The sequence below is a fragment of the Fundulus heteroclitus genome, unplaced genomic scaffold (assembly GCF_011125445.2).
Source record: "Fundulus heteroclitus isolate FHET01 unplaced genomic scaffold, MU-UCD_Fhet_4.1 scaffold_45, whole genome shotgun sequence".
NCBI classification, from domain to species: domain Eukaryota; kingdom Metazoa; phylum Chordata; class Actinopteri; order Cyprinodontiformes; family Fundulidae; genus Fundulus; species Fundulus heteroclitus.
The window spans coordinates 1,131,820-1,154,892 of record NW_023396868.1 but is presented as its reverse complement, the minus strand read 5'-3'; the positions used below and the strand labels follow the sequence as shown (position 1 = coordinate 1,154,892).

General features: G+C 40.0%; 1 protein-coding gene across 7 annotated transcripts in view; it reads left to right on the top strand.

Annotated features, from left to right (window-relative positions):
* arhgap39 (Rho GTPase activating protein 39) overlaps window positions 1–23,073 on the top strand; it is a 283,987-nt gene that overhangs the window by 39,334 nt on the left and 221,580 nt on the right. For all 7 annotated transcript variants that reach the window (XR_004929431.1, XM_036131648.1, XM_036131649.1 and 4 more), the window contains exon 3: window positions 8,547–9,822. Coding sequence is in view for 6 of the 7 variants with exons in the window: in XM_036131648.1 (XP_035987541.1) it covers window positions 8,547–9,822 (1,276 nt within the window). In the remaining variant the exon portion in view is untranslated. The remainder of the gene's footprint in view (window positions 1–8,546; window positions 9,823–23,073) is intronic.

The window sequence follows — 23,073 nt, the reverse complement described above, 5'->3', positions numbered from 1 at the left end:
CTGTCTCGTCACCTTTTATCCCTCTCCTATACTATCGTAGTTTTACTACACTTGATGCAAACCTGCTCCTCACTTACTTCGCCTTGACGGGTACTATCTATTAATTTCACACCTTGGCCTGTCAGGCACAGTGCAGTCCACACCCTCTCTACGCCTTGTCAGGGACCATCATCATTTCCTCTCTACGCCAAAAAACTTTTCTAGTTTTTGTCAATGAATCTCTAATTGCCTCTTTTTTGTCTCTATCAGTCTCTCCAGATTGAAATATTGGCAGAACAAGAAAAAAACAATATGTTGAGGGGCTGCACAGTGGACAGTGGGTAGCACTGTTGCCTTACAGCAAGAAGGTCCTGGGTTCAAGTCTTACCCTGGGTCTTTCTGCATGGAGTGGGTTCTCTTCTGGTAGTCTGGCTTCCTCTCACGGTCCTAAAAAACCAACTGAGGAGTGGTGGCCTAGTGGTTAGAGCAGTGCGCTCGTGCTCTGAGAAGGTTGCAAGTACCTGGTTCGATCCCCATAGCTGGCACTCTGGGTCCCTGAGCAAGACACTTAATGTCAGATTGCTGCAGTGGCAGCCCACTACTCCCCAAAGGGATGGGTTAAAATTCCATTGATCAATGATGTTAAAGTTTTTTTTAAATATTCGATCTGAATGATCGAATATTTATAGTCACGAGCTTTGGGTCGTGACCGAAAGAACGAGATCCCGGATACAAGCGGCTGAAATGAGTTTTCTCCGTAGTGTGTCTGGGCTCTCCCTTAGAGATAGGGTGAGAAGCTCAGTCATCCGGGGAGGACTCAGAGTAGAGCCGCTGCTCCTCCACATCGAGAGGAGCCAGTTGAGGTGGCTCGGGCATCTGGTTAGGATGCCTCCTGGACGCCTCCCTGGTGAGGTGTTCCGGGCACGTCCCACCGGGAGGAGGCCCAGGGGAAGACCCAGGACACGCTGGAGGGACTATGTCTCCCGGCTGGCCTGGGAACGCCTTGGGATTCCTCCTGAGGAGCTGGCCCAAGTGGCTGGGGAGAGGGACGTCTGGGCCTCCCTACTGAAGCTGCTACCCCCGCGACCCGACCCCAGATAAGCGGAAGAAGACGGATGGACGGAAGGACGGATCTGAATGAATTTGCTGACTGTATTTTCAATTCAGTTCAATTCAATTTTATTTATATAGTGCCAATTCATGCCCTGCGACAGACTGGCGACCTGTCCAGGGTGTACCCCGCCTCTCGCCCAGTGAATGCTGGAGATAGGCACCAGCAACCCCCGCGACCCCATGAGGGATAAAGCGGTTCGGAAAATGGATGGATGGATGGATAGTGCCAATTCATGAAACATGTCATCTCAAGGCACTTTACAAAGTCAAATTCAATCATATTATAAAGATTGGGTCAGATTATACAGATTGGTTAAAAAGGTTCCTATATAAGGGAACTCAGTTGATTGCATCAAAGTCCCGACAAGCAGCTTCACCCGGAGAAGCATAGAGCCACAGGGAGAGTCGTCTGCATTGTCCATGGCAATGGAGCAATCTCTCATTCTGAGCAAGCATGAAGCGACAGCGGAAAGAAAAACTCCCCATTAACGGGAAGGAAAACCTCCAGCAGAACTGGGCTCGACCGACTGGGGGTTACAGAAGGCAGAGCAGAGACATTAGATGGTAATAGTGGGTGATCTGTCTTCCCTGGATGATGTCACAGCTAACAGAACCCCAGACCAGGTGTACCTACTATGAAGAAAAAAAAGAGAAAGAACAAAAAGTTAAAAGCTGAAATGACAACAAGCAATGCAAAACTGGAGAAATGTAGAACTCAGTAGAGTGAGAAAAATAGGCCCTTATGTCCTCCAGTAGCCTCAGCCCATAGCAGCATAACTATAGAGGTAGTTCAGGGTAACATGAGCCACTCTAGCTATATGCTTTGTCAAAAAGGAAAGTTTTAAGATTAGTCTTAAAAGTAGACAGGGGTTACCAAAACTGGGAGTTGGTTCCACAGGAGAGGAGCCTGATAGCTAAAGGATCTGTCTCCCATTTTAGTTTTAGAGACTCTAGGAACCACCAGCAGACCTGCAGTCTGAGAGTGAAGTGCTCTGTTAGGAACATACGGAGTAATCAGAGCTCTGATATATGATGGAGCTTGATTATTAAGGGCTTTATATGTTAGAAGAAGAATTTTAAATTCTGTTCTTGATTTAACAGGAAGCCAATGAAGGGAAGCTAAAATTGGAAAAATATGATCCCTCTTGTTGATTTTCATTAGAACTGTTGCTGTAGCATTTTGGATCAGCTAAAGACTTTGAACTGCATTTTGTGGAAATCCTGATAGTAAAGAATTACAATAGTCCAGCCTTGAAGTAATACATGCATGGACTAGTTTTTCAGCATCACCCCGGACAGAATGTTTCTAATTTTGGCAATATTCCGGAAGTGAAAAAAGGAAACTCTGGAAACCTGTTTAATATGGGATTTAAATGACATGTCTTGGTCAGAACTAACACATAAGATTTTTTTACTTTATTACCAGAGGCAATGTTAATGCCATCCAGATTAAGTGATTGATTAAGAAGTTATTTTTTGTGGACTCTGGTCAAAAGATTACAACTTCTGAATTTAAGTGCAGGGAATTTAAAGTCATCCAGCTTTTGATGTCATAAAGACATGACTGCAGTCGAAGTAATTGATTGGATTCATCAGGATTTATGGATAAATATAGCTGTCATCAGCATAACAGTGGAAATTAATCCCATGCTGTCTGATAATTTTGCCAATCGGAAGCATATACATAGTAAAGAGAATTGGTCCAACGACTGAACCCTGTGGTACTCCACAAGTGACCCTAGAGTTTGAAGATTTATTATTAACATGAACAAACTCAAATCTGTTGATAAGATTTAAACCAGTCCAATGCTTTCCCCTTTATCCCTACAGTATGCTCAAGTCTTTGTAGGAGAATATTGTGATCAACTGTATCAAATGAAGCACTGAGATCTAACAGGACAAGTACAGACACAAGTCCATTAGGCCATGAGAATATCATTAGTGACCTTCACCAGAGCTGTTTCAGTGCTATGATGTGCTCTGAAGCCTGACTGAAACTCCTCAAGTAGGTCATTATTTTGTAAATGTTCACATAGTTGATTAGCAACTACTTTCTCAAGAATTTTAGATAAGAAAAGAAGATTAGATATAGGTCTGTAATTTACTAACTCATCTTGATCAAGAGATGGTTTCTTAAGTAAATGTTTAATAACAGCTACTTTAAAAGCCTTTAGTACATATCCATTTACTAAGGATAGATTAATAATGTCTAAAATAGTGCCACTGATCAAAGGGAATACCTCCTGAAACAACTTGGTTGGGATTGGGTCTAACATACAGGTAGAAGGTTTAGATGAAGCTAAAATTTTAGATAGCTTAGAAAGCTCTACTGCTTCTAAACAATTCAAACACCGCGCAGGTTCTAAAGATTCCTCCAACACTGCCTCACTTACTGAGGACGAGGTAATCATGTTTGGAAGGATGCCAATTATTTTATTTTTAATGGAATCCATTTTTTTAAGAATCCCATAAAGTCATTACTGCTAAGAGCTAAGGGAATGGATGGATTGATGGAGCTGTGACTCTGAGTAAATTTGGCAACTGTGCTGAAGAGAAATCTAGGATTATTTTTATTCTCCTCAATTATTGATGAAAGATATGCTGCTCTAATTCTGCGAAGGGTCTTTTTATACAACAATAGACTGTTTTTCCAGATTAGGTAGGATTCCTCTTGGTGTGTAGAGCACCATTTTCTCTCCAATTCCTTACAATGTGCTTTAAGGAACGCAGCTCTGAATTAAACCAGGGAGCCAGCTTCCTGTGAATAATCACCTTCTTTTTCAAGGTAGCTACATTGTCTAGTCCAGGATGCAACAACAAAGTCACACCGTTAATGAAGACATCTATTTGTGAATGGGAAGAAACAACATTGCTGCTATCTGCAGAGTATTTCTGCAATACTGAAGATATTAAAAGGGGGACAGAGTCTTTAAAGTTTGATACAGCATTTTCTGCTAAAAATCTTGGGGGTGGAGAACTCAGATTAAACTCAAATGTTATTAAAAAATGATCAGGTTGTGAGGAAATACTGTTAATTCTTCACAATCAATGTCATTCCTGTACTTATGGAACCATTGTTTATCCTGCACTTGCTACTATTGCACTTCTGATTAGACCTAAACTGCATTTTGTTGCCTTGTACATGTACCTGTTTAATGACAATAAAATTTAATCTAATCTAATCTAATATGTCAGCAATATGTCTAATATGTCTAAAGTATGGATTCAAGAGTGCATCGGTTTATGCACATTTTGAGTAAAACCAATTGAATCTAGGATAGTTTTAAAGACTACACTAAGGTTATCACATTCTGTGTCAACATGAATGTTGAAATCCCCCACTATAATAACCTTGTCAGTTTTTATCACTAAATCAGATAAGAAGTCTGACAACTGATCCAAAAACTGAATGTAACGCTACCGATTTATTAAATTTAATTAATAACTCTTACTCTACGTACAAAAAATTTATAAAAAAATGTCTGATACATCTACAAACTCCACCTCAAGCATAGGCGACTCCGATACCGAATATATATACGAAAAAACGGAGTTTGAACAAAGTGAACCTGAGGAGACTATATCTAACGCTGCCCAAGACATAGAGCCCATGCTCCATAGTAAGTACCCCTCAAAATCCTCGCTCGTGAAGTGTGAATTGCATAAAACACTTTTGTCACTGCCGGCAATTCAGTCCTTTCGCGTTTCTTTTACGAATTTATCCCATTTCTTTTGGACCTTTTGATCCTTTGGCCAAGTATGTAGCACTACTTTCTGGCCTGCACTAGACCGCGTTGAAGTTGGTTTGACATTGGACATTCAAGCTCCGCGGAGTCAGCGGAGCACTCTTGAGAAACAAAAATCAAATCAGATTTGTTGACGGTCCCACCGCGTATGGGAGGAGGGAGCAACTGAGAGACGCTGGCCGAAATCGGAGTCCTTCAACCGGATCAACCGTGAGCTGGATCCCGCTGACTCCACGGAGCTTGAATGTCCAATGTCAAACCAACTTCACCGCGGTCTGCACTAGGCCTATAAGCGACACTACAGCCACCAACTACGCACCTAGAAGGCATTTTATTGTGGACCTTGTTCGGCAATTTTTTTTTAATATATGTACATGTACAATGTATGCAAACTCTCTGGCATGAGTCTGTGAAAAGGATTAATAGGACAAAACACCAAAATAATCCTTAGTATAATGTTTATTTTAACCTACTGGGTGTGTCGTCCTCTCTGCTGAAGCGCTGTGTGTTCGACTCCGCTTTCTGATGTTACACAAACATGTGTGAACATCCATCCATTTTCTGACCCGCTTAATCCCTCATGGGGTCGCGGGGGTTGCTGGTGTCTATGTCCCGATATAAAATAATTGTAGCTGTCCAGTGGTTTCATTCTTCCATGCTCTCTCGTGTGTACTGCCTGGCGTGTTTATAAGGCAGCTGTATATGTCGCCGTACGGGACCCTTGGCCAGCATTTCACAGACTTTCTTCATCCCTTCAGGCTTTTGCTGTGTGGATCTGGCAATCTGATACATCAACCATCAACTTACTCTTGAAACAATCTTGTGATACGTTATCCATTGAAGAAAAATACGTTGAGAACTCGTGAGTTTCCTCTGTTTGTGCCCGCTATGTGTTTGCCTTCTGCCTTCCAGTCCGGCGCGCATGCGCGAAAGACCCGGATGAAAACAATAGCAGTGAACTAGTCTATAAGCGACACTACAGCCACCAACTACGCACCTAGAAGGCATTTTATTGTGGACTTAGTTCGCCGATTTTTTTTAAAAGCGCTTGCTCAAAGTAGACGTGGATCAGCACATTTGTTGTGTGAAAGAAGATACTGGAAAACATCCATATATCCTTGTTTGCCATACCGGTTGTACAACGTAAACGCCTGTGTGGTTCTATGCAAGTTCGCTTTGCGCATTCTCTGTGTTCTTGAACTGATGTCACACGTCGGAAATGGCCGATCGTAAACAGAGGCAGCACTCAAACGCGGAATACCATAATCGGTGTAAAAAATGTGCAATATTTCATATTTAAACTTAATTTGAACACTTTTGATACATGAATATTCAAAGTTTACCTTGTTAAGGAAGTTATTCAACGGTTTTCAGGATTTTTTTTCAGTCCAAGAGTTGGACTTTAAATGTTCAAAAGAACTGTAGTTATTAATTGGCCTGGGACTAATTAATAAATCAGACTGAACGGTGGTTGCCACTCCTCATCCTCTTCCCATAGATCTGGGAATGTGGAAATTAAATAATTGGAGGGAGTTGACTCATTTATACTAACGTAGTCCTCTTGTAGCCAGGTTTCTGTGAGACAAAAATAAAACAATCTGATTATTGGAAATCAATTCATTAACTAACAACGTCTTTGGAGGGAGAGACCTTATATTTAATAGACCACATTTAATTGTTTTCTTTTTTGGTTCAATGTGAGCCGTATTGATTTTTATTAGATTTTTATGATTTGTTCCTTTTGGATCAGTTTTTGATCTATCCAGTTTTGGCCGTGGGAAAGACACCGTCTCAATATGGTAATGGGTGGGTAACTGTACAGAAGCTGCAGAGAGGTGACTTAAACTACGGCTCTGCTTCCTGGTCTGGACCCTGGGTTGTCAGCATTTAGGACAACTAATAAATCCGGCCAGATTCTTAGAAAGAAGAGCTGCACCATCCAGAGTGGGATGGATGCCGTCTCTCCAGATCAGACCAGGTTTTCCCCAGAAAGTTCACCAGTTATCAATGTAGCCCACGTCGTTATCAGGACACCACCTAGACAATCAGCGGTTGATCGATGACATGCGTCTAAACATGTCATCACTGGTCAGATCAGGCAGGGGACCAAAGAAAATTACGGAGTCCGACATTGTTTTAGCAAACTTACACACCGAAGCAACACCAACTTTAGTGACCTCCGATCGGCGTGACCAGGTTTCATTACTGCCAGCGTGAATAACAATCTTACTGTATTTACGCTTATCCTTAGCCAGCAGTTTCAGGTAGGATTCGATGTTGCCCGTTCTGGCCCCTGGCAGGCATTTGACTATGTTCCCTGGTGTCTCTAGTGCCACGTTTCTGATGGCAGGGTCTTTCCCACCAAGTTCTTTCCCTTTATTTGAATTTTTATGGTATTTCTTGACAGTTCTCCCCATCTGTGGTTTTCTTTTTTCTGACATCAGAATAAATATCACCGAAATTCTACATATTGTTTGTGCTACTAAAATTCCTTTTTCAGAGCAATCCAAATTCATATATACAATTATGATTTTCAATCTGTGCGCTTTGTTTACAGTGTGTTCATATGTATTCTCTACATACATATTCTCTCTTTGTTTATAGTGTGTTCATATGTTTGATTTTATTATTGCATTGTTGTGTTTTTATATTATTGTATACGTAAGCACATTGTGAGCATTGTACAATGCAGAACCAGATGCCTCGCATGTGTACACATACCTGGCAAATATAGCTCATTCTTATTAAAATTTTCTAGTTACAGCTAATGAAAACACAATATTTAAGATTAGAATATTAAATCGGGGGTGCAGTGGTGGCACAGTGATGGAGCATGCAACCCATGTAGAAATGCCTCATTCCTTGACACAGTCATCCCAATGTCAGCCCATGGACATTTACTGCATCTCTTCACCTCTCTTTCAACCCCATTTACTGTTGGCCTACTGTCAAATATAGGCCACTACTCCGGAAAAGGAAGAATATTATATCAGATCAATACAAAATAGTTTGAATACAAAAATGTGGACTTAATGAAAAATATGTTTAATACCTGTAAAAATGCCTTTGAAAAGTTATTTTGAAAAGTATTTCTTACCTAAAAGGCAAAACCATCACCGTTTTATTTTCCTCTGTCAGAGGGTCGCTGTCGGCAGCAATGCACTGAAAGAAATGTGCAGAGTGCCAACCAGTCAGGTTGTACCCCACTTCTCCCACAAGGGCTGTTAGAGAATAGTCACCAACCTCTTACCTGTGACTAATAAAAAATATTCAGATCTAGTCAATGAATGGATGGATCTTTTCAATCAAATTGTCCTCAGGGATTTAGTAGTGGCAGAAATGTTGTCAAGTTAGAAGCAGAGTTGATATCGTCAACTGTAGAAAGCAAGAATAATTTTAAGGTTAACCTTTTAAGAAGGGAAGGCATTTTAAGAAAGACTGATGGGAAGTCTCACTAACAGAAAATTATAACTAATCTGTGGTTTAACCACATGCAGTCCTATTATCTGCTGCTATAATTTTACGCATAGCTTAATATCTTGATTCCAGGTCCTGTGTTTTTACAGTTTTAAGGAACATTTTATTTTTTATGGTTTGCTTAGCAAGATACATTTCTTTACTTTTTAGTGAAAATGCTTCATAAATACTGACATTGTGACTTGAGAACATAATTTTAATGCATACTTGCTTTTTCTCACTTTTATTCAGGGCTTCCTCATTCCACTGGAGTACCGGTACAAAGGAACGGATGCTCATCAAGGTGACAGAAAGAGAGCCCAGCTTTTTGCCTCATCAGGGAAATGGCTACTCACCCTGTGAATCCCCAACCGCTGGAGGGGGCAACACTTTGCGAAATCGGCATTCATCTGGAAGAAATCCTCTCTCAGAACCCAACGGCTCCCCTGTCCTCTACTCTGACCGTTCTCAGTCTCCATATTTAAACCAGGCTGAACTAGGCAGCGGTGGGGCCCACCATCGTCCCTCAGCTGAGTTCCAACCTCCATCACCATGCTACGCCTTTGAGACCCCTTTGTATGAGGAGCCACCATCTGACTATAAGCCACCACCTATCTATGAAGAGCCTCCTACTGACATGACCCTCTCAGACTCATCTTGCCTTTATGGATCAAATAAGTCACCATCCAGGAAGTCTCCAGCCCCGTTCTATCACTCCCCCAAGCAGAACCAATCATCCTATGGACAGCTGATTTTGACACGGCAGAAATGTCCAGAAAAAACTCAGAGTCTGGAGTACAGTCCTGTAGGAAAGGAATATGTCAAACAGCTGGTGTACGTGGAACAGTCATCTTCCAGTCCACGCTTCAAGACTACTGACCGTCTGCAGCGTTATGGCACTAATGGAAGCCTTGGTGGTTCATACGGGGGGTCCTATACTCTGCAGCATAGCCAGTCTCTGATTAGAGATCCCCTCCAAGTTTTGGACTATCGTGGGAAGGAGGGAGAAGGTCAAAGGTTTATATATGAAGACTCCATTTCCTGGGCATCTGGTCAGACTCACTCCCTGTCCTCCTCCTCCACTACAGCTGGGCCTGCCGGTTTCTCTCCCAGTGGCAACCGCAAACGCAAGAGCAGTAAGCCATCCCTCCCCCAGGAGCTTGGATGCTGCGGGAAAGAGGAGCTCTCAGGAACAGGATCAGAGGTGATTTTAGCCCAAGCCAGGCTGGCATGGGAAGCCCAGCTGGTAATGAAACAAAGGAGCAGTTGGGATTCTGGTCAGGAAGGAGGAGTGACCCAGTGCAGTGGCTCCAAAGATGGATATGAAAGTGATGGGGCAATGCCTCTACCACTGCCAGGACCAGTTGTGAGGGCATTCAGTGAGGATGAGGCACTAGCCCAGGGTGATGCCCACCACTGGAAACGCAGTACCTTTGACCGTTTGGGCTTCCCTCAGGCCCTGCTGGAGAAGAGCCTCTCTGTTCAGACCAACCTGGCCTCCCCTGAGCCATACCTGCACCCCTCACAGGTACTGCTACTTCTACAGTTAGGATAATGGAGAAAACTATTTTATATGGAAAATTGTTTCCCATTTCTATTATTTGACAGTAAAGAATTTGCACATGGTATATCATAATTATGAGATGTAACCTCATATTTATTAAAGTCATAATCATGAGATAAAAAGGAAGTTTTATATTACAGTCATGATTATAAAATACAAAGTCATAATTAGGATTTTCAAAATCTGACAGTTGTCGAGGATGAGATATAGACAGTGTTCCATTTGAGCTACTTGAAACTGTATTTTTTCATCTTTTAATATATTGCCATGCACATTGAGGAGTATTTTAGATTTAATTTAACCAATAGTTATTTAGTTGGCTGAGCTTTATGTGGTTTATGTCGTTAGTCTAAGCCAAAGGATATTCTAAGTAAGAAGAAACTTTAGTGCAGAATTAACAAAACTGATGTGTGTAGTGCTAGTATTCATCCAAAAGCAACTTGAAACCTCTGGGTGGTGTCATGGATTTCTGTGGATAAATGGTTTCATTTACAGACAGGGAAACTGTTTTTGTTCTTTTATGTTTATTAGATAGTGAATGAGTTTACCTAAGGTCAAAAAATAAACTGCGAAGAGGAGTTTACTATAGCTGTGGCCAAACTACAGTATGTTTGACACACGGATGGCAATAATACGCTCAAGCCATTTGAAATTGGGATTAGTGGCATGTCTTAATCCTCTTAATATGGATTAAGACATACAATTGTAATAATAATAATGATTGCTGGGTACTTCATGGGTGCAGCGATTAAAGCTGAGGTTATCAGGGGCGGATCCAGGATTTTTCAAAGGGGGGTGCGCACCTAAGAGTCATGTCAAGACAATGTGAGGCTAAACGACCAAAGAATGCCCTCTTTACTCTTTCACACTACCCTAATTATTCATCTAAGGGTTTTTGAATTGATAATCATTTTAATGGATGAACATAAGTGGAATTAGCATGATTACATTATTTTAATTGACTAATTATTTTTAAGACAAAATGTCTTGGTTTTTACAGCATGTACCAGGTTAGAAAGTAGTTTGAAGTTTGAAGAAAAAATTATCCTTATCAACAATTAATCAAACAAAGCTTTTCTTTATTTCCAGAAATGATATTTATTTAGTAAAATGAAATAAAAAGACCCAAGGACTTAAGAATGGTTTGGTATGGTTCAAATGATAAATGATTTTTTTAATATAAATGTATTTAAACAATTTATTTCATCCAGATAAACTATATTAAGAAAAAAAAATGACTTAAAAAGACCCAAGGACTTAGAACAGTTTGTTATGGTTCAAGTGATAAAGGAGTTTTGAATATATTTTAACGAGATAAACTATGTTGAGAGAAAAAACTTTAAAGTAATTTAAACCAATGAACATGTATGGTGATTTTAAGCCATAAGCCTATAATAGAACAGTAAGACTTGACAAAGAATATTGTTCTCCTCCACAACACCTTCAACTTTATGATGACGATGATAATGGGTTTACAAATGTCAACCTTCTGGGATGCTTCTGGGCAAATATGTCGATGATTGTGTTGATGTCTAAATGAATGTCCTTGTGGAGATACATAAGTAGCAAATCCACAAACCTTTCTTGTCCCATAGTCGACCTCAGCAAAGTTTTCACTGCTTTAAGGCCTGAGTTAGCAAGTTCCACAGAAGCACTCGTAACAGGTATAACTGACAGAAGGTGAAGAATCATAGAAATGTTTGGGTAGCACTTCATATTTGTTATCCTTAGAATTTCAGGGAGAGAGCTGGGTTTTTCCACTGATGATGACCACTTTGTGTGCCACAACTTAATTTCCTGCTTTAATGTTGATCCTGATGGTAGATCATCTTTATATGATGTAAAGATCTCTTTCTCACTCTCATCGTTCATCATATGCAAGCTGCTTGGAAATAGTTTTAATCGCGTCATGTTGTAATAACGCAAAATCTGAGCTGTGAGCAATTCAAATTCCTGCTTGGACAGACCCGGCTGCAGAAACAAATTACAGGGGGGCATTACATTTTTCAGGGGGGCACACTTAAAAATGTAATTTTTAAGCATGTAAAAAAGCATTTTACATGCTTCAGGCTTAACAGTGGCTCTGTGACAATTCATACAGTGCTAAGAAACAAACTCTCAATAAAATCCCAAAATTAAAAAAAAAATCTAACAAAAAGAAACAGTGTATTCAGTGTTACCAAATTAGGCAGGTTTTCACCCAATTAGGCTTCTTTTGAACACAATGAGCTGGAACTAAAATAGCTTATGGGCAGGTTGTAAAAATTTGGGAAGCTTTTCACATTTGTTGGGCTTTTAGAAAGAATTACTAACAAAATATATATCAAAATAGTTGTCTATATCTGGAAGAAAACTAAAACCCTTTTAATAAAATGCCATCTCATTGAACTCATTTTACTGATCAATTTATTTTTAAAATGAGTCAAATCTGACATCAATGAATAATAGTTATAATGAATAATATTAATTGTTAATAATAAAACAAGAAAAGAATAATGGTTAATCAAGTGTCACTATGAAATTGTATTGGTCAATGTAAACGCCCCAAGAGGCGTTGAGTTCTACTGATTAACTTCAAATATTTCATGGCTGTGTGAAAGAGACGTTGTATATTTAGGTAAGAGACATTTATATTAAGGTAGATGTATTACTCATGTTGGGAAGCTATTGATAAAAGTTTTTTTTCTGTTTTTTTTCCAGTTGATATATCATGATTGTTAAGTGATCTTGTGTGTTATTTGGTTGACTGATTGTACATTTTGTGTACATTGTGGCATGTTCTCATGTGTTTCATACTTCTGCGCTTTTAACATAAGAGAGCTTGAGATTTGGGCTTGTTTTTTTCTTTTTAGTTGGACAGGTTTTTTGCTGGTTTGGGATGGAAACTAACAGTGAGATACATCAACCTGTAGAGCTGACTCAAAAGTCAAGCATTAACATACATAAACATGAGCACTGGTGTCAGGCTGAACACTGACTGAAATAAAAATTCATACTAGAAAAGGTTCTGTTATTACAGCAGCTAGGTGAACAAGGATCAGAACAAGGCAGAGTTCCCTTCTGCCTGCAAGTAACCCAAGTTTCTTCAGTTCAGCAGTTTTACTCCTGAGTTCTGCTCCTTGTGCTGCTAGCTGTCTAGCTAACCCTCCTAGCGTCAATGTTTACTCCAGTGTTGGCTTCAACGCTGATGTTTCAAACTGAAATTAATGGCGCTGCTTCCAGCTCGCTCTCGCTTGCTTCTTTGTCTCTTCTTGTAATTATTTGGTAATCAGACCGAATATCCATCCCGCTCTACTGACACCGACGCCGGTGACCACAGCCGAGTTGCGCCGGCTTCTCTGAAAGCTATTTTGTATGACCAAGCGACCCGCCCCTCTCCAGCTGTAATTGGCTAGCATGTTGTCTTCAGTCGTTGATTTGATTGGTTGAATTGTTTGATTGACACATCAAAGATAGTACTAACAGAGCGATGGCCACTCCGAGGTAAAAAAAAAAAAAAAAAAAATGTACAGCTTCCGCCCAATGCCTGCCCGCTCTAAAAAAATTATTTTGGTCTAAAAAAGGTGGTGCGTGTGCCCCTCGCGCCCCCGCCTGTATTGTATAGGTTGACAATCACTGTCCACAGTCAAAACCACAAGGGACTACGAGGCCGCCAGGCCGGGGGCACAGGCACACACACACACAGCAGAGCCAGCTCCCGTGCAACTTTCAGTCTCGGGACGGCATCCAGTCTCTCGACATAAGATAATAGAGGAGCCATAGTTCTATAAAATTTTTGGACCGAACCTCTAACAGAAAATGTGATCTTCTCTAACTTAAGAAACAGGGACAGATCTTTCAACCAAAGAGAAGCCTTGGGTGGGTGTTCTGATTTCCACGCTAATAGTATTCTTCTTCGGGCGAGAAGAGTTGAAAAAGCCAGTACATTTTTAAAATCATGTGTTATACCCTCCCCTGAAATTCCAAATATTGCCAATTCAGCACGGGGTTGGATACCTATTTAAAAAGCTTCGGATATGATCTGAAAAATTGTGAACCAGAAGTTGCACAGTTTGTTACATGACCAGAACATGTGAGTTAAATTTGCCTTAGCTATATGGCAACGAGCACAGGTTTCACTGACTGTAGAATAAATCCTTGAGAGTCTAGCTCTACTGTAATGAATCCTATGAAGGACCTTGAACTGAATAAGTTCTAGTTGAGTGCATGAAGTTGTCCCATTTACTCTACGTAATGCGTGATTCCTGGTCTCATCAGAGATATGTATTCCAAGTTCTTCTGACCATTCTGCTCTGATCTCATTGATCTTTACTGCATTGAGTTATGAAATGTTATAATAAATTTTGGAGATAAGACCCCTACACTGTGTTGGAGTTTGCAAAATTATGTCTATTCCTCCCTTGGGGGGTAAATTGGGAAAACAAGGACTAATGATGCGAACAAAGTCACAAATCTGGAGATATCGAAATAGGGAGGGACGTTGTAAACTAAATTTAGAGGAAATGGCAATAAAGGTAGCGAAAATACCAACTATATATAGATCGCTAAATTTTTTTAAGCCTACTCTCTGTCAATGGGCAAAGCCAGAATCTAATATGGATGGCGGGAAAACATGGTTATCACAAATGGGACTGTAGATAGAGAAGGTTGTCATTTTGAAGTGTTGTCAAAATTGTGACCATATGAAGAATGTTGCTTAGGAGAGAGAGGAAGCTTTGAGGTAACTAATGCAGGAAAAGAGGATGGCTTACATGCATTCATTTCTAATTGGCAGCAGTTAACATCTGGTTGATGGAGCAAACAGACTATTTTTTGTAGGTTTGCTGCCCAGTAATAATAAAGCAGGTTAGGTAGAGCCATACCCCCCTCTTCCTTGTGTCTCTGAAGGAAGCGCCTACCAATTCTAGGTTGTTTATTACTCCATATGAACAAGGATAGCTGTTTATCAATAAGTCTGAAGAATGATTTTGGAAGAAAAACTGGAATACTCTGAAAGAGATACATAAATCTTGGCAATATATTATTTTTTTAATACATGCTATTTTACCAGCTAGAGAAAAATTTAGGACACTCCACTTCTGGAGGTCGCATTTAAGATTCTTAAGCAAAGGGGAGAATTTTTTTTCAAACAAATCAGAAAAAGAACGAGTCACATTGATTCCCAAATATTTGGATCATTTCTGTCTTGTAGGAATTCAAAAGCAGGAAATTTAAAGTTATCCAGGTTTTGATGTGATCAAGACATGTCTGTTGTCGACGTAGTTGATTGGATTCATCAGGATTTATGGATAAATATAGCTGAATGTGATAGAATTAAATTGAATAACCCCTTTATTCTGGAAAGAAAACCAACACAGACACAAGTTTAGACTCTTCCATCAGAAAGAGGGCAGAAGAACTAGGAGCATGAGACTTGTTCTTTCACAAGCTTGAGTTTGACTGCCCTGGTTACCTCTGTCTCTCATGGCAAGAAAAGAAAAGGCAAGGGGGGGGGGGGGGTTACAACAAGGGATTGACACACAAAGAGGTGTAGGATTAAGATATACAGCAAGACATTCCTTGTCTGGGAGACACATCTGTTTCTTCCTGTGTGAAGTTAAAACAGTAGAACATTCCTTAATGAAAAGAAAATGATTACATTCACATTTCTTTAACATATCCCCCCTTTTAATCATTTTATTTACAATTGGAGCTTAACTTCACCTACTTCGAGCACTCATTTGTTGCATTTTGCATTTTTAATGAGACTGTCATTTTGTTAAGCATTTAACACGGGAAAACTTAAAATACGGGTTGTATTTCTTCAAGAGGGATTTGTGAAAGCATTTGATTTTTTAGCGGTCATAGATTTTAGGCATGGGATTACACAAGCAGTAAAAACACAAATAATAATAATAATAATTGGTGTCATTATTTTCAGCAAGAGGTGCCACCAAGATCATGAAAAGAACCAGGAGAACAAGTCTATACTTAGAGGAACAGCATCTTGGGACATTGCTTGTTGTAGATTCTTTAAAGGTATACTATGCAACCAGGGTTGATTTTCCAGCGAGGCTCCCCCCAGAGGGCGAAAGTAAAAGTGCACTGTCGTAAAGATGCTCAGCTGTTCTGGTTCCTCCGTCAAGCCAGGCGCGGTTGTTTTGAGCTTAGCAGACAGGCGAACACAACGAAAAGTGGAAAAAACGGCAGTTCAAACAATGACTAACACAGTGAAGGTATGAACATCAAGCTTCCCGCAGCGCTATCTCACGCTACCGCCTCGCCAGTTTTATTATTATTTTTTTTTTTATGTTGGCGAGACGCTACCGCCACCGCCTCGCCAAACCGCGGCCGCCTCGCCAGTTTTATTATTATTTTTTTTATGTTGGCGAGACGCTACCGCCACCGCCTCGCCAAGCCGCGGCCGCCTCGCCAGTTTTATTATTATTATTTTTTTTATGTTGGCGAGACGCTACCGCCACCGCCTCGGCAGTTTTATTATTATTTTTTTTTTATGTTGGCGAGACGCTACCGCCACCGCCTCGCCAAACCGCGGCCGCCGCCTCGCCAAGCCGCCGCCGCCGCCTCGCCGCCGCCGCGGTAGCGTCTCGCCAACATAAAAAAAAAAAAAATAAATAATAATGATAATAAAACTCGATATGCGTGCATGTTTATTTGATTCTTTGTTACTTTCGCGCGTGCATATAGTGAATGGCAGGGCAAAAACACATGGAGTTCTCGCTGTAAAGCGAGACTTCTGAACCTGTGTGTGCGGGCCGAGGGCTCTTGCAATTGCAAGTGCGGTATTTCCCCCACAGACCACCAGGGCGGCCGAGAAAACCTTTGTTCGACCTGAAATGACTCATTTAATCATCCAAAACGGTATGGAACACATTAATTAACTGAAAAACGTTGCATAGTATGCCTTTAAAGCAGACATAGCTTCAGTAATATGAGTTTAATTTGCATCATAAAGGTATGTACAGCAGGAAATTCCAATCATTACACATACGCCACCTTGACTAGCAGTTAACATGTCCAAAACCATTCTGTTTTGTAGTACCATTAAAGGCACTCACATCACAGTATGATTCATTCAATGAGCCGTGCGATTTTTTTTATGTAGCCAGGTGCAAACACAGATACAAGGGCAGTCCTCAGGAAACACGTTCCGTCTCCTGCCGGCATGCTCTTAGCATACAGGGTGGGTTGTCTGGTGGATTTGGGCATCACTGAGCATACGTAGCAGTTACTCATGTTCTTCTCTTCAGCCAACATCGTCACATACATCTGCCACAAGTTGTCTGGGTGATGGTCTGGGAGATTTCCCAGCCAAATCTTCATGGCAGCGGAGTGGATGAACCTCTTTCCTCTCTCACTTAGCGGATCTGGACTCAAACAGATGATGCACGCAACAGCCACAACGCAAAGGAAGCCCCATCTCCATGGGAACCCCATTTTTGGTAGGTTAGCAGAGATGTTAATTTTACCCAGGACTCTAAAGAACAGGGATCAGTTGATTTCTTCACCGACGTTGAGACAAGTGGCCCTAAAAAACCAAACCCCTTTGTAGTCGGACTTCCCCACTGTTCCAACCTAGGTATTTAACACTCTCTGTAACTTACAGTGGCTGAGGTGAATCCAGCATGGTTTTTCAGCGATCTTCACAGCTGTTACCGTGGTCAGGAGCACTTGGTATGGTCCTTCCCACCTTGGGCTTGCCCAGTTTTTACTTTTGTTGACTTTGACGAACACCCAGTCTCCTGATCTCACTGTTTGTGGATCCTGTGGAGAAAAAGGTTCTTCTGGCAGTGAATTTGCATTGGACACTTCTTTAGACTGCAACATTTCTCTCATGTAGTCTGCTAGAGTTTTTTCTTCCTCTCTAGGTGGTGTCTGTATTGTGAACAGCGGTAATTTATATGGTCTGCCATGTATTATTTCAAATAGAGTCAATCCACTGCTCATTGGAGTTATTCTCTTGTACAGTTTTACTAGGTCCAGACATTCTGGACATGGTCTGTTTTTTTTCTTCCATGCACTTTTTAAGCCTGGATTTAACTGTCCCATTTGTTCTTTCTACAAGTCCAGCACTTTGTGGATGATAAGCACAGTGATTCTTTAAGGTTATTTGTAACCTGCTTGCCATTTGCTGAATCACCTGGTTCACAATATGAGGACCATTGCCGCTGTAGATTTTCTGTGGGATGCCAAAGTTTGGAACAACAACTTTGCATATTGCTTTAGCTACTGTTAATGCATCGGCATGCTTTGCTGGAACTATTTCAACCCATTTTGAAAATGCATGAATCATTACTAGACAGTATTTGTAAGGGCCACTTTGTGTCAGTTCAATAAAATCTATATGCATCACTTCAAAAGGTCCCTGTGGTTCTGGAAACTGTCCACGTTTTGGTCTTATATTACCTTGAAGATTATGTCTAACATTGCACAGGCTTTACAATTCTTTTTGCATAAGAATTAAATCCATATGTTGTATGGTGGCTGTATCACAGCCACCATACCACCCGTTGAAACATGGCAAACGCCATGGCTCAAAATGGCTGCTGCTTGGAATAAGCTTTTAGGGAGAACTGGTTTGTTACAAACTGTATTAAATCCTTCTAAATCTACTGTTGCTCCATTTTTTACCCACATTTGTTTTGCTGCAGTTGGTGTTGTTTGTTTTGTCTGTTTAACAACACTTCTAGATCAATGATTTGTTCTGTTTTTTGCTGTAGATAAATATCAGAAGGACCAAATTGTCCTGCTACTGCTTCTTTTGCAATTTCGTCTGCGAGCCTGTTTCCTTTAGACACTGCATCAGTGCCTTTTGTGTGAGCTGTACATTTTAGTAATGCTATTTTGTTTGGCAACTGAATTACTTCCAACAGTTTTGTAATTAATTCTGCATGTACTATAGTTTTGCCTGTGGACGTTACCATGCCTCTGCGTTCCCATTGTTTTGCAAAGAAAAAGATAGTAGAAAATGCATACTGACTATCCGTATAAATTGTCACATCGCATCCTTTCATCAGTTCACAAGCCCTTATTAATGCAATTAATTCAGCTGCTTGTGCTGAATGATGCAATTGGATTTGCTTCGCTTCAATTACATTATGGGGAAGTGATACGACGGCATAACCTGTTTTCGTTTTTCTTGAATCATCTTTAAAACAGGAACCATCAACAAAAAGTACTTCTCCTGTTAGCAACGGGATATCTGTTAAGTCTGGTCGCGGGAGCTGTAACTGCTCTTGTCTCTGTCTTACAGTCATGTGGTTCTCCTTCATCAGCAGTTGGAATTAATGTAGCTGGATTTAACACTGTACATCTTTTTATTTTCAGATGAGGTTGTGACAAAAGTATGGCTGTATATGACAACTGGCGTGCAGGTGAAAGGAGATTCGTTTTTGCTTGCATTAACAACACATCGACTGCATGGGGGACTAATAAAGTAGTAGGGTGAAAAAGGACGACTTCTGCTGAACTTTCTACAGCCATGGTAGCAGCACAGACAGCTTGCAGACACGGGGGTAGGGCTGCGGCGACTGGGTCTAATCTCTTTGAGTAGTAAGCTACAGGTTTGAGTTTATCACCATGAGGCTGTAACAACACAGAAGTCATAAAACTAGTATTACAGTCGACTGTTTGGATGAATGGCTTTTGATAGTTTGGTAGAGCTAAGACAGTTGCTGAGACAAGCTCTGCTTTTAACTCTGTAAATTGCTGTTCTGCTTCTGGGGTCCACTGGATTGTCTCTGACATGGCCATCGGGATGTCATAGATAAGATTTAGGGAGAAGCTGAGTTTTCTCTGCATAATGTGGAATCCAAGCTCTGCAGTAATTGCATAATCCCAAAAAGGACATTTGTTTTTTAGTGACTGGTTTGGGTGCGCTTGCTATAGCTGTTTTTCGATCTTCCTGTATCTTTTTGCCTTCTTCTGAGATAACATGGCCTAAGTAACAAACTTGTTTTTGCACCCACTGTATTTTGTCTTTGCTAACTTTGTTTCCTGTTTTAGCCAAATGATGTGGCAGCTGTAGAGAGTCTGCTCTGCAGTGTTCAGCTGTTTTAGACGCAACCAGAAGGTCATCCACGTACATTAACACTTGACTTCCATGCTTTGGATTAAAGCTCTCAAAGCATGTTAAAACAGGCTGGGTGAAAATTGTAGGACTGTCTGCAAATCCCTGTGTCAATCAGAATCAGATATACTTTAATAATCCCAGAGGGAAATTGTACGTATATTTTCCCCCTTAAACGTAAAAGCAAACCAAAATTGAGAGTCCACTTTAAAAGAATGCTTTACTTAGGTCAATCACTGTGAAAATTTGCTGTCTGGATCCAGTGTGTTTAACAATGTGTGTGGATCTGGGACATTTGGAGTGCACGTTTGCACAGCTAAGTTCACTGCTCGGAGATCTTGTATCATGTGCCAATTTTTTCCGTCTGCTTTTTGTACAGGAAAAATAGGCGTATTACACGGTAAATCTGGGCATGGTCTAATTATTCCTGCATCCAATACATTTTTTATAACTGGCTTTATACCCTCCTGTACTTCATATTTTAGTGGATATTGTTTTATCCGTGGTCTGTATTGCGATTTAGGAACTATTTTAACTGGTTCTACAGTTGTCAATAATCCTACATCTGTTGGTGCTGTAGACCATAAAGCATTTGGGATGTCTTTTAAATAATTTTCATCGAATTCTGATAGCAAAAAATGTTGGGTTATTTTATCTCATGGTAAATCTTGGACGCCAGCTTCTGCATGGAACAGAACTTTGTAAGGCTGTTTCCATAATTCTGTGCTAGGGCTGTAGAGCCAGCCTGTTTTGTGTGGACACGGCTGAAAATCAGACGCGCTTTCTACAGCTTTTAAACATGGGCCTGTGTCTCTCTACTGTGCTTCATTGGTCTTAAACAATGACAAATATAGAACCCACGGTAAGCTATACATGTTTTGCATCTGTGTAGAAAGCATAACAGTAACTGCTGCAAATGAACTCCCATTGGTGTACACATTTTGTGTAGCCACGATTGTAGTTTCCTGTTTCAGGAACTGTTTTGCAAACTTTTCATCTGGGGTTAAGCATACATTCATAGTGGTGTGTAGAGCAGCTAACGGCGTTTGATCTTGTGGATTTGACAATGTGCTTCTAGCATTATGCATGAGTTCGCTTTTCTCTTTTATTTGGAGCAGAGACGGTAAGCTTAGTGCATAAAACAGGAGGATTTTGTTGCAGTGACATTACATGTACTACATGGACAGTTTTCATTCCGCCCTGTGTTGGGAAAACTGCAATGCGTACTTTTTCCATTAAGTCCCGTCCTAACAGATTAATGGGGCAAGTTGGTGACATTACTACAGGAGCATGCAACCTTTTTCCTGTTTGAGGGGCTTTTAATTTCTATTGCTGTTGACATCCACTCTTGGGATGTTTGACCGTTTGCTGATTACACTCATTTCTTTAACAGAATGTCATCAGCATAACAGTGGAAATTAACCCCATGCTGTCTGATAATTTTACCAATTACCAAGTATATATGTATATATATATATATATATGTATATATATATATATATATATGTATATATATATATATATATATATATATATATATATATATATATATATATATATATAGTAAAGAGAATTTGTCCCACGAGTGACCCTAGAGTTTGAAGATTTGTTATTAATCTGGAATCTGCCAGACGGATAAGATTTAAACAAGTTCAATACTTTCCCCTTAATCCTTATATTATGTTAAAATTCTAGGAGAATGTTGTGATCAGCTGTATCAAATTCAGCACTGAGATCTAACAGGACAAGTACAGACGCAAGTCCATTATCTGAGACCATGATAATATCATTAGTGACCTTTGCCAGAGCTGTTTCAGTACTAAGGTGAGCTCTGAAGCCTGACTGAAACTCTTCAAATAGGTAATTACTTTGTAAATTTTTACATAATTGATTAGCAACTAACCTACTGTATATCAACTAACCTACTGTATATCAAAACATTAGATTTAGGTCTGTAATTTATTAAGCCATCTCTGTCAAGAGATGTCTTAATAAATTAATAAAGAGTTTTTTTAAGTAAAGGTTTAGTGACAGCTACTTTAAAAGCCTGTGGTACATATACATTTACTAAGGATAGATTAATCATCTAAAATGGTTCCATTAATAAAAGGGAACACCTCCCTTCATTATCTAGTTGGGATTGGGTCTTACATACCAATTGAAGATTTAGATGAAGCTAAAATTTTAGATAGCTCAGAAAGCTCCAACACCGATCAGGTTCTAAAGATTCCGCCAATGCTGCCTCATTTACTGTGGATGAGGCAATCATGTTTCTGAGGGTGCCACTGATTTTGTTTTCAATAGAATAAATTTTATTAATGAAGAATCCCATAAAGTCATTACTGCTGAGACTGTTTTTCCAGATTAATAGGATTCCTATAGATTTGTAGAATGCCATTTGTCATCAATTTCCTAACATGCTTGAAACAACGCAGCTCTGGATTAAACCAAGGAGCCAGCTTCCTGTAATCACATTATTTTTCAAGTGGGCTACGATGCCTGATACAAACAAAAAGAAAGTGACACCGTCAACAAAGGAGTCAATTTGTGAAGGGTGTTGTGCAATTATACACTTTTTTAAAGTTATTTAATGTTTATTAAATAACCCTCTGTCTGTTAAGTATTGTCTGGTGATGATCAGCTCTTAAGCTGATATCAAGACAATGGTTGAAAGGGATGAATTTGAGCACTAGCGATCTTTTAACAGCAAAACCTGCTCACACATAGAATAAAGGAGTGACAACTTCTTTTCGAGTTCATGAATCTAATAACAGAAATAAAATTAACATCCAGAGAACATCACTATGTAATGCAGTTTATCTGAATTAACACAATATTTCGATTAACAAATCCTCTCTACTAGGCTAGTGAAACTTAACTAAACTACTAAGCAAAATGAAGATAAAGAAGCTAAGCAAAGGAACTATTTACACGCAAAAACAAACAAAAGATAAAACAAAAGTGGTCGGTCATAATCAGAATAAGTCAGTGAATCCTGGTTCACTGCAGATCTGATTCCAAAAAGAATGGAATGGAGTTAAAAAAACATTTGGCATGTGTTTCAATCCATTCACAGTGCAAAGCCTCAGTTAACCAGAACATTATTTTGAGTAAATAATATTCTAAAGACTTTTTTGCTCAGTAAA